Source organism: Amblyomma maculatum, chromosome 1 (assembly GCF_055883805.1).
Source record: "Amblyomma maculatum isolate TAMU_Amacu chromosome 1, ASM5588380v1, whole genome shotgun sequence".
Taxonomy (NCBI): domain Eukaryota; kingdom Metazoa; phylum Arthropoda; class Arachnida; order Ixodida; family Ixodidae; genus Amblyomma; species Amblyomma maculatum.
This window is the reverse complement of record NC_139344.1, coordinates 406394078-406409928: the sequence shown is the minus strand read 5'-3', so window position 1 is coordinate 406409928 and position 15851 is coordinate 406394078. Positions and strand designations below refer to the sequence as shown.

Sequence of the window (15851 nt, the reverse complement as noted above, 5' to 3'; positions counted from 1 at the left end):
TTCCTCAGACCTCATGCCTAACTACTCCCATTCCATGCATTTGCATACGACTTCTAAGCACTGGGGAGATCGTGTTAAAAATGAAGCTTGGGCACGTTGTTAATTCATTGTGTAGAACAGCGCGAAAAAATGACAGGGACGAAGGAAGACAACAAGACGAGCGCTGACTTTTAACTGACAAGTTTACTGCATGCGTGCATCCATATATATGAGCAAGTTCACACAATAAAAGAAGCAAGAACAAATAAACAATAAACCAGAAATCGTAAGATTTGCAAAAGAAACAAGTGTCATCCAGAATTTCACAACACATCATTTTCTCGTGTTCAAAAAATCTTGCTTCACGTTTCGATAACGCTATAGACGGGCTGCTGATACAAGTTTCCTTTATCTTGTTGATTTCTTTTGCTTCTAAAATTTCCCTAACTGTCTGGTCGTGTCTCCTTGCTAACACCTTCATTAATTGATATTTTATTACTTTTTTTTTAATGCAGAACTATGGTTGCTTGACGCCGTGCCGTTATTCCATTCTGTTCTGATATTAGCCATTTTCTAGAAAACGCTTTGCCCTATTGTCCCGCCGTTGCATTTTTGCTTGTGAGCAAGTGCAGCATTGTTACCTGGGCTCGAATTTCAAGTTTACGTCATTTTCAGCAGTGTCGACGCTGTCGCACTCATCTCGAGTGACCTGTTCGCTGGAAACACCATAGCCGGAAGTCAATTCGGTTGCCACTGCTTCCGGTTCCGTCGTTTCCACCATTCAAATGGTGGAGACAACGGCGAGAACGACACTTCTGAAAACGACACTAATAAGAAATACGGGCCCTGCGGTGTCTTTTCATTTCAACTTTGTTGCTTTGTGCCATGCAGCAGACTCAGCAGCTACTCCCTGTGCTTTCCCCGCCCATTTATCTTATATATAACGTTTGTCTCAGCACTGTAATTCCTTCGTTCATTTCCTTAAGTTTCCCTGTTTCTTAGCAGTCATGATTTACAAATTAGCCCGTTTATGCAAGCTTAAAAGATGACTAAGTTACTGACCAGCGGGGCGATGAATCAACACAAGAATTATATCAAACCGCACTGTTTTTCCACGCCTTGCCATTGTGATCTAAGTATTGAACGGGTGGGTTAAGCTTATAATTCAATGAAGGCAGTGTAATTACTGTCTTTCTGAAAACTCTGGTAAAGGAGATGAAAAAGATGAGAACGACATCCGAAGAGAAAAGTCGAAGACTGGCAGCATCCAAAGGCACGAAAACAATAACGACTGGTAGTATAGCACGTGCAAAAACCAGCTGTCAAGACCACACAGTGGTCGAACGTAGTGGTCAGCGAAGTCGATCTCTTCACCTCGGGCTTGGTTCGAAGCCTACTGGCAGCCAGGTTTATTAAGGCTGCGATTTGGCCGAGTTTGTACTAATTCATAGTGAAAACAGCGAGGGAAAACGACTCGTTTTCTCGCGCTTTTTTTCACTATGAACCAGGTTTCTACGGGAGAGCTTGAAGAGCTCATTCTGCGCCATCGTTGACTATCGTCTTCCGTCAGCCGGATAAAAATGGCAGTTTTAAACAAGGCTAACAACACTCAATGCATAATGTCAGAAGAAGCTTTTTTCAGACGTAGTATTTATGTTTACGAAACTATGCTTATCAAGGGCTATATATACAGGATACTTACAAAACAATGAGCCATTGTTCAGCTGCGCTCTCATGACAGAAGAAACTTGATCGGCAGAAATAAACGCCTTGTAAAAAGCGGATGCCAGTCTCGTTTATAGTTATTTTTCATATAAATGTCCTTCCGTTGGAGCATGATTCGGCTGACTTCTAGGTGAAACAACAGATTCAGCGTTGTTCTGCAATATCAACTTTAGTAAAGGTGATTTAAAGCCCTCGCCAGAAGGCATCGAACACTGCATGAATTTGAAACACAATCTCTTTTTGAGGTTTCTACAACACGCCTCAAAGAGAACGGCGTTTTAGCAACTAATCACAACGTGTTAACTCGTTACAGGTACACCGCCCAGTGGGTGGTTAATAGAGGTTAAATTTGTTTTTCCTCTGGAGCCGATTAGTGTTGTATTACAGAAGACTGTCTCTGTGGAAGACGAAATGGTCGTTTTTCAACATTTCCGTGTTCTGGTAAATTGCTTTCCTGTACGTTTACTTCTCCACCCTGACGCAATCTACAAACATTGTGCGCTGTGACATAATCCATTCGTGCGCAAATCAATTTTAAAATTTGCAATTTTCGTGGGAGTAGCTCCGAAAATTCCTGAGGACAACGCTGCGTCTGTATAGGCTACTTCAGGCATTTGATGAATTGCGTCATAATTTCCAGCCTTTATTTCCACCACGCTACAAGCATGCGAGTGTTTTTCTGATACTGTTTGTGACGCCATCGATTCGTGCACTGGAAGGCAATATCTGGCCATGAAACCATCTGCGATTTCCCGTTTCTTTTTTTTTTTGCTATTAAAAACACTTCTAGTTGCAATTTCAAAAAACGGTGTGTTGTTTCGGATTCACGACACACCGAAATATGCAATCAGTAATAAAAACGATCAAAAAACCACACTAGTTAAGTTTACAAAACGGTACAGCAATTGCGGGAATAGATTCTTTATCAATTGTCTGCAAAAACTAATCCATAAAACAGGTAATTTCTCATTCGAAAATCTAGCTGTTAAAACATTACCGAAGCAGAAACATCCTGCATAGATCATGGTGAACAGGGGAGATCAGTAAATCTGAATAAACCACTAAGTCGGAAAGCATGGGCATAAAGTGAACTTGCAAAAAAACTCGAGTGTGAATGATCGTGATGAAAAGCTGGCAAAAAAAATGCCTCAGATGGTAATGCACTATGGCCAACCCCACTACACAAACAAGACTCAATGTGTTATCACGCGGCATCGACTCAAATCTTCATGAACATATGAATGACGGAAATATTAGGTGAAAACGCTAGATGTTAATGTATAGCGCAACTGCAACCTAGAGTACATACCACACTTTTGTCGTCAGAAATATGTTGCAGGCCTGGACCCCACAAAACATTGAAAGCCAACAAGGGACAAGGTGTGCGAACAACGCTCAGCGACTGGAGCCCGCTTCCTTCTATAATTTTCCCTTGACTTAAATGCACGAAGATGGAAGCCTAGATATTTAAGGGGCGCACATGACCATTCTACGCTTGCATATACGGGAGGTGTTGAGCTCCATGAAAGCAACAGGAACTTTTGGAGCGATTAATTTGAGCACTACAGAGTATGGAAAAGTGTTCTACGCAGATACAATTAGTCAGTGCTGGGGTTGTGAACTCACAAAAAAGCAAGATCATTAGTATGTGCAAGCACGTTGACCGAGCAAAGCAGCGATGGGGGCAATTAGCGTGCACGGCAGGACAACTAACGTACACAGGGCAAGCGCTTGTTCTGTGTACGTTCGTTGTCTTGCTTCTGTCGCAGCGCACTATTTTACCAAAACATTGAGCTAATTCCACAGAACCGGGAAGCCAAGGATATTGCTACTGTGCAAAACACTCGAAGAAAGTATCTCGAGGTAAAGGAAAAAACAGCGGGGCCTCTTGTAGCATTGTTTGACTAAGGCTGTCCAGGCTTGGGAGATGACCATTTACAATCAGATAAGTCGAACAGTTTCCATACCAAAGTGGCACCCCTTTTAGTATGATGCTCTCAGGATTGGCTGGCTCTAGAAGCAAAACGACAATCAGTGGCGATCACGGCCAAATGCTTTTGCAAGGTCGGCCTGAAGCAAATAACCTGCTCTTGAGAGATGGGATATGACGAGGACTGTGCGCGCGACGCGTACAGTACCATTGCGATGACATCTAGCATGATAGGCGTGAGAGTAAGTTTCAAGCCTGTGTACAATTTTCACGAAATCTTAAAAATCCTATCACGACCAGTCATTTTTGAGAGAAGTAATCTAGCGCTACCTCCTGCTGCGAGAAATAGCCGTCAATAACGGAACAATCCTGTTCTGGTAAAGCCATCATCTGGAATGTGAAACGTGCGATACTCTCCTCGGAAACAACTAATTTATGCCAAGGAATACGTCACACACACTGGCATCACTTAATGTAGCACTCCTCGCCAGTTTGGCATCGGATATCATTCCGGGACTTAGATTTGCAGTAGCTTGACGTCACTCACTAGGCAAATCTTGTCAGGCGCTTGCAGTCCTAGCCGCGCTTGGTACGATATCAAGCGAGGGCACCACTGCATCATTGCGCATTGTGCCCTTTTAACTCACATTTCACAGCGCCTGCGTGATTGGTGGCACCTCCGTTGGTGGCGCGCACATCAGCCCGCTCAGGAGCCAGAGCTGCAAACCCAACACGCAGTAGCTCAGTGCGCAGCAGAATATAGTCCCTCAAAAAAATTAGCGGGCCTAGATCTGAAATATTTATACAGTTACGGAATTGGTCACATATTACATCAGAATTATATTACAATCGTAGCTAACACAGACATGATATCGATCACTTTAACGTTAGTGCGCATGCCGATCACTGCGCTGACTGTTGGGAACCTCCCGAAGCGTAGGTGCGGCCTGTCTGCTTCATATCCCCACCGGTTTCAGCGCGATTTCGCAATGCGTTTATTTTTACAACGTACGTCGTATGGGTAATTGATTAGTCGCAACTTCACTTTCACGTGCCCCTTCAGAAGTGTAAGGAAGTATATTTCTAGGTAACTGGTAATTCTATGTAAAGACAGAGCTGAATCTGAAACTATAAATGACAACGAACATCCCTGGACTATTTGCAATAGTAACATTGTGAAAGAAGCTCCGCCCCCGTAGCCTTGGCTGTACAACTGCAAAAAGCTGCCTGGAATATAGAAGCTGTCTGTCTGTCTCAGGATCCAAAGATATCCCGGCTTCGGTTCCCCTATCAACTTCCCATCTGAGAGCTACCGAGTTAGTAGCTGAACGTCTGCGTAGCAATTTTACCCCCTCCTTGCATGCAATTCGCGCGGTTTTCCCTCCCCCACGTCAGAGGCGTGCTGGTGACTTTTCATTCAAAACACCCTCTGCGGTGGCGGCTTCATTTAGTTTCGCCCACCAGGGGATTTGTAACTTGCACTGGCATCGCATGGCACATGGACGCCTCTTCGTTTCGCCTCTATCGAAACGCAGCCAGTGTTGTTGTTGTGGCTGTAGGAAGAAGGCAAATAAAATGCACGGGCCTGCTACTGGCTCTGTAGCTGAGCCACCTCCGCAGCCACTGTCGTTTCGGTTCGAAACCGGGTACTCCGGAACACTAGTCGGGCTCCTTAACCTCTGCGTCACTGTGGCGGGTCTTGAAGTTGGATTTTAAGGCGAAAGCCTTTAATGGCTCATGCTGTCGTGGACAAAATGTGTCCCGCTTTTGAGGTGGCTCTGATTGGGCGAGGCGGGATGACGTCGTAGAGGTCTCGACCAATTACAGAGCACCACCACAGTATGCGCGATTGCGTGCCTTATATGGCCATATGCCAATCAATCATCAATCACTAATTAATGCCTAATCAGATAAGTAATTACTAATTATGACTAATAATTGGGTAGTGAGTGTATAATTGATAATTAGGTAATTCAATATTTACCTAATCAGTGACTAATCAGTGTAATTAACGAATTCATTTTTAATTCCTAAGTAATTAATCATCATTTAATAATTCAATAATTAATTACTAATTGATGCCAGATGCGTACCAGAATGGGGCACTCATGATTTCGCCTTTCACTACTTTAGTCGCTAAGTCCCTCGCAGTTTGTGAGGAAATCGAGGCGCCTTTTACTTTGGAGTGGACACCGTGGAATGAATGATGATGAAGATGAAAACGTTTTATTGGATGAAGAAATTTATTTGAAGGATGGTCCTGGAGGTCTGAGCTGGACAAGGCTGCCTCCCATTCTTCCCACGTTGGACGCGCTATGGTGACTAAGGCATTGTTATGCTGGCAGCTCCATACCATATGCTACCAATCTGCAAAATCTACATTCAGCTCAGAATGATTCTTACTCGATAGCGTGAAGATTTATAGAGAGACTAAAGAGAAAAATGAATTGGGCTTGCTTGATAGAATGCCAATTCCTGATTACAAAAATCTACTCTTGCTGAAAACAGAGCCGTTAAAGGTAGTAAAGAGGAAGAACAGAAATACAGGTATCGCCGCCACAGCAGAAATGGCCGAAACGCGCAACTGCAAATCACGTGACGCGCTAGGGATGCTGGAGGCTGAGAAATGTGAATTACGTTGCCCGTTTGAATGCGGTAATGGGTTTTGTCTCGAATATGATAACCTGCTTTTATCATACGTAAACAACGGCATAAATACAACGTAAACGTTGCAAGGCAAATACAAAAATATACTTGGAGGCACCACAAGCGCCCACTTCAGTTTCGGTTATGTTCCGGCTCGGGCACTTCGTGTGTGCTCGGATAGTTTCATTTTGGACCTGGGGGCGCCTGAAATACGAGCTTGGAGCAGCAGATGCGCCTGGCTCGTTCACATGTGAGCATCCGGAGGCGCGAGCGAGCAAAATCCGCTGCCGCCGACACGTTCCTTCGTTCACACTTCTGAGCCAACATATCGCCGCCGTCGCCACTTCTACTGCGAGCTCCCGTTAACCCTGACCTGACCGCTCGACTGCACTTATGTACGTCACGAAAAGCATACATATGCTAAGTGCCGAAGGAAAAACGCATTATCGTTCAATTGTTCACTAAATCATGGCACATGTGACAAACATACTGTGGCAACAAGAGCTTCAACGTGCTATTTGCAGGCATCGTACAAAAAGGGGGCAGACATGCCGCTCCATACCAAGCAGAGCGTCGATCTGAATTAAAATGTCATTGTTCCCCTATTGCATCCTTTCCTATTGCTCTGGTCGCCCGGCGAAAAAAGGGCCTCGGATAAAAAGTAAAAACTAAAACATAACGAAACACCACAAATACATTAAAAAGGTAAAAACATCAATGTCGAAAAAATAAAGCGACACCACCAGAGGAATTCGAACGCACTACTACTCCGTAAGGTTCCGCGCTAACCACTCGGCCACGCCGAGACATAGGAAGCCGGGAAATATTTCTGTATATTATTTCATGACCGCATTTATAATGTAACTTCTTGCTTCGAGGTGTACAGGCCATTGCTGCCGGTCTACAAATTACAACTTTTTAACTGTCGGAGCATGTTGCCTGCTCTCGCGCCTTGCACTAATGTTCTGGATGCCTATGCGCACTATACTGTGCACTGGAATCATTTTAACATCTGGAATGTCACAGCGCTGGCAAATTTAGGAGCGCCGGCTTGTCGTTCATTCCCTGCTACAGTGTACGTAATTTTCGCTGAACACGGAGCTGTAGCACAAACCTTCAAGGAAAAAGTGCGACGAGGCTTTAAAACTGACAAGCGCAGCAGCGAGGACATTATTTTGCTGGTAACTAAATCTTATTTGTATGTAAACATTTCTGGAAGCACTGCGATGACCGAGGGCTCGGTTTATTTATACGCAGTGCAAGAAGGAGCGCGGGAGGTTGAAAAACACGTAAAGTATTATGCATTACATACGCTATGTTTTTTTCTTCATTTATGGGCCCATCGTTCAGTAAATTTCTCTCTTCATCGTTTTATTTATTTCGGCTGTGGGCATCCTTATTGTGAGCCGATGGTCGATTGCGAGTACGCTGTCGCCATGTTGGCCCCTGAGGGATGCTAACCGGTCGACGCCGCGAGCCTCACCTGCTCGCCAGCAATCACGAAGTCGCCTCTTTCGTCATAGTGTGCGTGTTTTCTCCTACTACTACGTAGTAGGAGAAAACATTTTTGAATTCGACTAGCGGGAACAAAAAAAACGTAAACTTCTTATCACAATATCTCAGCAGTAATTCGATTTTTTGCTGCCGGATATGCGGCAGCAATGTCACGAAATGCCGTTTATTAGATTTTGATAGTATATTTGGGTGTCTTTAGTGTCCCTTTAATGGATTGTTAAATGACATAGTAAATTGCTCTTCTGCCTTATTTAGTCCCTTGGCTGGGCACGGGAACTTTTCTCGATAAGCGCAAGTGCTTTAATAAGCCAGGATATGTTAACAATGGGATTAGGAAATCATGACTTGAGAGAGGGGGAGGAACCCCAGGGTGGAAGGGGTGGGGGGGAGAGAAAAGCTCTAGGGCGGAGTGTGCACGCGCATTTCCCTCTACACTCTGCTGACATCATACCCAAACACGCTCTGAGCGATTCACGAACTCCACACTGTTTCAGGATTTGCAGGCTAGCAGCGTGATTTTGCCCCGCACATAATTTCTATATATACACTGCCTCTGAATCAATGATATACTTTGAAATAGGATGAGAAGCTGTTATGGCAATCGCCACCTCTTCAATTTTCCCGTGCCAACCTACACATAACCAGGTCAAGGACATATCTTGTAATCTGTACATTGGTTTACAAGAATGGAAATGCGTCGTAACTGTCAACGTCACTTGCAGGTCAAATTATCAGCCGCGCGAAACGCGGCTCTGCATAGCGTAGTGAAGCTTTCGCTTGAAAAAAACTCTCCAATAAATGCAGAGGGTTATAACGTCCAAGATAAGCCATGTGTGAGGCTACAGCCAGATAGTCGGTGGCCGTTCCGTCCTGAAACTTCCGCCCCGAAGCCGAGGACGATCGAGACCGCAAAAAAGCCTGGCCTACCTGTGTGTTCTGCCGAAAAAGTAATTTACCACCCTGCATCGATCACTACTGCAGTGGAACATAAATTTATTTATCTGGAGATTCTACCATGTCTGAGCACTCATACCCCTAGCGGAACCTTGCGCATTCCACTACCATCATGGAAAACCTCCATGTCTCAGGTTCCGCGCCAACCAGTCAGAGAAACGGCCACGTGAAATTCTCTATGCAGACATATCCGCGTCGGCCGATGCGAGCGAGAAACGTGTCTCGTATGCGGAATCGCGTTCGCCAAATGCGAGTTTAAAGAGGAAAGCCACACTTGACTAGCGGATAAAAGACGCCTGTATGATACACCGGGGAGGTCTCCCCCGAACATCCGGATACGATGTGAAGAAAATGACTAGCCGTAGAAAGGATCCCCGAGCAGTCGAGAACCTTAATTCCGCCCAGACGCCGAGGACCATCGAGACCACGAAAAAGCCTGGCCCACCTGTGCGTTCTGCCGAACAAGTAATTTACCGCCTTGCATCGACCACTACTGCAGTGGAACATCTCAGCCTTCGAAGTGAGAATCTTCACCCGAAACAGTGTCAACCTATAGAAACCGCTCAAACGAACCTCAGCCCCCTAGGGTGAGCCGCACCGGAACCACTAGCTTGAGTAATTAGTTACTAAACAAACTTATTCATGTTACCGCCTCTGCCTCTTCGCCTGTCACTCTGCGTGGACCCCCATATGAAAGTGTGATCCCATTAATGGGCGCACAGTATACACTTATCTTTGTGGGTTCGTAATCACCTGCCAGGAAGGAGGGTTGCATGACGCCCATGGCGGCTCCATTCTAATGGAGCCTAAGCTGCCGTCACACATGATGGCTTTATATGTGATGCCAGCGCGAAATAAAGAAAATCACATAGGTGAAGGCAATCCAGGTGATGTTCTAAACCTGCAGCTTTGGTTTAGAAAGCAACACATACGGCCTATTCACCCTCTGAAGCAAAGTCTAAGGATTTAGGCTGAACTGCAAGGACATAGTGCCATGGTTAGTGGCATGAGTGGGACATACTGCTGCATTTAACTTCGCCGCCTATTGCACTTGCTGAAATTGGTAACTTTAAACAATGGAGCGGAACACACCTTTTTACGCTATTCAGGGCATTTCTGGGCAAGTAAAGTCATTCAGAACATGGACAAAGGAGTGCACTGCTCTTTCAGAATTGTTTTTTTTTTTAGTCAGCTGAAGGAAAGAGTAGTTCAAAACATTACGAGACACCAAGCCTTACGGAGCGATAGCGGAAGCGCGTTGGGCAAGATGCCGCCCTCGTCTCGCACTGACCATACTCATTATTAGCGGCATTATCGCAGTTTAGCACCATCAACATTGTGAGTGAAATCAGCAGCTGTATGCGAACGATGACATCCATTCATGTATTTCAGGTCGGCCAGAGATGACACAAGCTTACCCTAAAGAATTCACTGCTTTCGAGGCCTCTCTGATGGCACCGAGCATGTCCTGAAATATGGCACGCCACCAGCATTATAGAGTTGCCACACTAGCAGTGTCATTTTTATTCATGTATTATACAATTTTGACAACCTTTTCAAATTTTGCATATCCTTAGTTTTTCTCTGTACAAGCTGTTTATTGTACTTTTTCAGTAGTTAAAAATGGGTTAGTTTAGGTAAACCACGATGTTCTCCAAAACGCAAAATAATAATTGAAAACATTTTGTACCCACGCCGCCATGAAACATCCTGTATTCATGCGGAATAAAAACGTTAACACGTTTTTAAACCCCCCAGGGTGATCCCGGACGTTTGCTTACATAATTGCCCAGATGATTTCAAATATCGTCTAGAGAAGTTGAGAGCAACGTTGACCGTCGATGTACGCTGCCTATATTACAAGGGTATTGAATCCCTTTTCTGAATCGTGCAACAAACAACCGAAAATTACAGGCTGCATCAACATCGCAGTCCGCACCTGTTGCTACAAATAATGATGAACGCGCACAACGGTACGCTTGCATTCCCACTCTTAGCCCCCCGGCACTCCGAAACGCTCAGTGGAACTGGACCTAACATGACCATGTTCATGTTCATATAATGAAACAAAGCTTACGTTTTCAGACAGTTGCCTCTTAAGGTATGGTCTATTTAAGCAGTGTTCAAGTATTTCGAAGATCCACGCCAGCCTTGAAGAGTGGATCCAGCGGACCATTCTCATCTTGTCCAGGATTGCGACCATAGTCTCAAATTACGTTGCGCCAACTATACGCGCTAAGTGCGCAGCTAGTGCTCCTACCTGGAGACGACGATGGCGAGTAGAATGGGCAGCCAGCCTTGGCTCAGAACTTCGCGTGTGTAGACGTTGCGGTGTGCCAGAAACGCCCACAGGGGAGCCAGCAGGACCACCACCCCCAGCAATGTGGCCGCCACCCACTGATGTTCTCCTACGAAATAACAGGAAGCAATCAATGGCCAACACTGTGCCATCTAATCGGATCCTTCTAAAGCAAATCCTATGTTTCAGTACGGTTTTATGGGCACTTTGCCATGTGGGATGACACACAAAGATTTGACTGGCATCTCTTCAACGCAATGACCCCTCAAAGAGGAAGACAACAAAGACCGACACATCGGGTCTCAAGTATAGAATTATAGAGCTTAAAAACAGCAGGTGCTATATATAGGCCATCGAAGTGGCGGAGTGAAGATTATGAGTGCTGTTTCATTGGGCAACGTGCTCATTAAACCATGTGGCAAAATAAGCTTTGCTTTCGAAGCATCCAGCTATGGCAGGACACAACTCAAATGCTGTGACTGTCACATCCAATTCTTCCATGACACAAACAAGGTCACTGTTACAGCTTTCCTGCTTACCTAAATAAAGTGGTATTCCGCTGAACACTAAACAAATTCAGTTTGAAATTTTGCCGTGCCGAACAAGCCAGGGGCATCGAATTCTCGCGCTGATAATTTGATCAGATGCTTAGCATTCTATTTAGGTAAACAGAAAAGCTGTAACAGAGAGCTAGTTTGTGTCATGGAGGAATTGCGTGTGACGGTCACAGTATTTGAGTTGTGTCTTGCTATAGGTGGATCCTTCGAAAGTGAAGCTTATTGCAAAATGGTTTCATGAGCCCACTCCCCAGTGAAACGACACTCATAAGCCCCACTAGGCACCTCTTCATCGAAAATGAGCCTTCACAAATAAATTCAAAAACCGACGCAAGGACGTCTCATCTAGCCGCATTCATCGAAAGTAACGCCCATACATAGGTAGCTTCAAAGGTAGACTGTCATGCGTAAGGCCACTAATTTCGTTAGGCATCTCTTCATCGCTAAATACCTTCAATTTAACGCATTCCATCATGATGTGCACTTCGTAGACAAAACATAGTGAACGCTGACTGTAACGCATGTAATCAGATTAAATTTTTCATGGAATCTAACTCAGTACGCATTTGTGCTGAAGGTTGTTCCCCTGCCTAATCTAAAATAACGTATGAAATTGGTGAACGCTGATTATGGCGCTCTCCGCTGTTTCTAAATCGCATCAACGGGCAGCGTAATTTCCACACCACAAAATGAGATGGCTTCTAGTAGCCAAAAGTGTAAATTAAAATTAATTCCCATAATAACCTCACTGATGACCACCATATATTTTATGTCAAAGTACTTCTGTAACGGAATGACTCTGACGATTTTCTGATGTCGCTGAGTTCACGAGCGGTTGCATAGCTGATTCCGCAATACCTGGCTTCATTCTTTGTATTACGCAAACACCTTTCAATAAGCAAAATCTCTGATTTAAATCCAACTGCCGCACAAGGCCTGGAGGCCTGCTTTAGTGACGTCAGTGATGGCGCAAAAATGCGTCAGCCGCATGTGCCCTCCGCCGCCTTGCCGCGCTGCGCGAAACATGAATCGCTGTCGAAGCATTACCTCGAAGGATTTATCCAAACATTAGGGGGATGCTTAAGCTTCGCCGTTAATGGTATAACGCGAAAGCGTTTTGCACACACACAGACGATGCTTATTACATTTTCACTTTTATACACCAATACTTAGCATCAGCAAACACTGGCTTTCCATTCTGAGCAGTGTGACGCTTTTGAACGCATTTTCATTTCTAATTATTCGAAACAATTAGCATTACATAATACTCTGAAGTATCATTCTGAGCATTTTTGTTTTTCATTTTACACTTATTTCCGTTAATGAATTGGTCAATTACACATCCTGTTTTCACAATTACAAAAATCAAGTATTACCTTTTCAATCTGGGCATTTTGCCCAACATATTTCATTATTAAAATTATGTCACTTGTGTAACTGATGAATTACAACATCTAATATTTTATAATTAGCAGACTCAAGCAATGCTTTTTCATTCTGAGCATTTTGATACCTTTGAGCCTCCCTTTTCCGATATTTCAATTTTCATTTTTTTTCAATAAATTCACCAATGAAAGCAAAATCATTTTAATTAATATATTCAAGAATTTGCTTTTCATTCTAAGCGTTTTTACAGCTCTGAGCCCACACTTTCCAATTTTTCTTTTCATAGAGTTATTTCACTTAATAGATCAACTACACACTCTACATTTTCCTGACTAGTATTGTCAAGCTATTTAAGATTTTTTTACGCATTTGATCCAATTTTAGGAATATTTCATTCTTTTTCAATTCTTAAGGTCATCATTTAAATTGATTTCATTAACCTGTCATCGCGTATCGCACTTCAATGTATTGTCAATTACTAGAACCGCGACTTACCATACGATGTTTTTCAAGCAGATTATTTCCAACAAGTGGTGCCGACAACTACTATTACTACTACGAGGCCGACGGCTTCTCGGCCGAATAAGCTGTATAGTTATCGCTTAAAATGTGTGAATCGCATTCAGTGCCATTGGGAGGGCCAACATTTAGCTTCAAAGCAAGCGACTGCTCATTTCCCGTCGACCCGGCGCCTCGGCAGGTGTACGATAGTAGCTACGCCGCGCAAATGCAGCGCTGCGGGCAGTAACATGACCTTAACATGACCTGCGAAGGTCAAACCACCAGGTGTCAGGAAATCGGCGCACATTTTCGTCAAGTCAGCGCGGTGCGCGCGCGGCATCAGCGCATTATGTTCCAGATCATTGGAGAAACGTCTTTTCCTCGCGAGGAGGGCGCCTAGCCTTGCGCGCATCGGCGCCACCTCTCCTCACCCGACAACTCACTCGACGACTCACCCGGCCAAGCAAGTGCCGGATTTCTCCAGAAAGTTTTGTCGCGTCTAGCCAATGACGACGCGCGTCTTCGGCCCTCGGCCGGAGGAGAGGGGGGATGCATGCAGAGCAAACTTTACATGCATGTGCGCGCCGGTCTTGGCGCGTTGTAATAAACAGACGCGGCGTGCCCTATTTATTGAGGCCGCGTCGCTTCTCAAGACAACCAGTCAGCCAGTGTTAGAGCCTGTGTTGCTGCACGTTAACCCTTTGATGCCCAACGTTGCTCTCGGGCAACAATTCAAACATTTTTTTTTTTTTCTGTTGCGCATCTTGCGCTTTTGGTATGGCAGCGCCATCTAGTGTGTCTATACAGAAGCATTTGCTTCTGTAGCTAAAAAACAGAGGGCAGCACTCATCCAGTAGCTACAACAGCAGACAAGTTTTTGGACTCCGAGGAGCAACGTGTACATTGCTACGCGAGGTGAGATATTTTTATTTTGATCAGCAACTAGGCGCTATTTGCAAACTTTATAGTATGTGAAGCTCATCGATTATGAGACGGGAACTGTTTGTGCGCAATCAAATCGATAGAAAAGTTTAGAGTGGCCTGGCGCAAGGCGTGCAAACTATTATGTTGCTCAGGAGCAACATCGGGCACGTGTGGGTGGCATGTAATAATGAGCAAGCTTAGGGCGCCGAGCTCTTGCAATTGACGAACTGCTCACAGGGGGCAGAATTTCATTGGATTTGCCTTTTTTTGTGCTTGCATGAAGTGAGAGAAAAGAATAATGCCTTTATATTCAGATGGAGAAATCAAGACGACGGGCCCTCACGGACGAGGAGATCCAGGAGATAATTTTTTTGCCTGATGGAGAAGTGTCTGATATAGACATAGACAGCGACCCCGATGATCCAGACTACGAACCAACTAAAGAAGATTCTTTTCTTCATAACTGCCCTTTGGAATTTGTCACCAACCTTCGGAGCGACAATGCACCAGAAGGCGAAAACAACGAAGTTCCAAGCGCGTCCCCTGAGGCTCTGTCAAGCACCGCTCAAAAACCTAGGGGCACTAAGAAGCCAAAATAAAAGAAGCCAACGCGGAATTGGCAACGCAAAGACTTGCCACTCATGGATATTTCATGGAAAGGTGAGCTGCCACCCCCACCTGCTGATGTGCTGACTCCTTACGAGTACTTTTCAGCATTCTTTGACGCCCGAATGGTGGATTCTTTGTGCTTCCAAACGAATTTGTTCTCTACACAAAAGAATGGTACTTCTATTGGCGTCACACCCGAGGAGATGCGGAAGTATTTGTCAATCCTTGTGATATCGGGAACAGTACGCATGCCCCACTTCCGCATGTTCTGGCAGAACGGAACCCGTTTTGCTGTGGTGGCTGACTTGATGTCAAGAAATCGCTTCGAGGCCATTCACCAGAGTTTGCACATGAATGACAACTTTCTAGCGAAGCCGAGAGATGCAGAGGGCTACGATCGTCTGTACAAGGTGCGCCCCATTGTAGACCTTCTGAAACAAAATATGAAAAGGTGGCACCAGAAGAGCGCCAAAGTATTGACGAACAAATTATCCCTTTCAAAGGAAGATCCCCTCTAAAACAATACATGAAATCAAAACCCCACAAGTGGGGATACAAAGTCTTCACGCGCGCAGGTTCCTCTGGAATTATTCACGACTTCCGAATTTATGAAGGTAAAACCACAACGAATGAACATGGATTCGGCATATCTGGAGATATCGTAATCGACTTGGTACAGGACTTGGAACCGCATGTCAATCATAAATTATATTTTGATAATTGGTTCAGCAGTCTGCGGCTTGTGGAGGAGTTGAAGTCGAGAGGATTTCACAGCGTTGGAACAGTACGAGCTGACCGGACAGAGAAATGCCCTCTTGCCGCCGAA

General features: G+C 44.8%; 1 protein-coding gene across 5 annotated transcripts in view; it reads right to left on the bottom strand.

The window, feature by feature from the left end:
• The window catches only part of LOC146208813 (solute carrier family 41 member 3-like), a 152020-nt gene that overhangs the window by 18065 nt on the left and 118104 nt on the right, over positions 1–15851 (bottom strand). For all 5 annotated transcript variants that reach the window (XM_084596147.1, XM_084596144.1, XM_084596158.1 and 2 more), the window contains one exon: positions 11010–11157. In XM_084596147.1, the coding sequence (XP_084452273.1) occupies positions 11010–11157 (148 nt within the window). The remainder of the gene's footprint in view (positions 1–11009; positions 11158–15851) is intronic.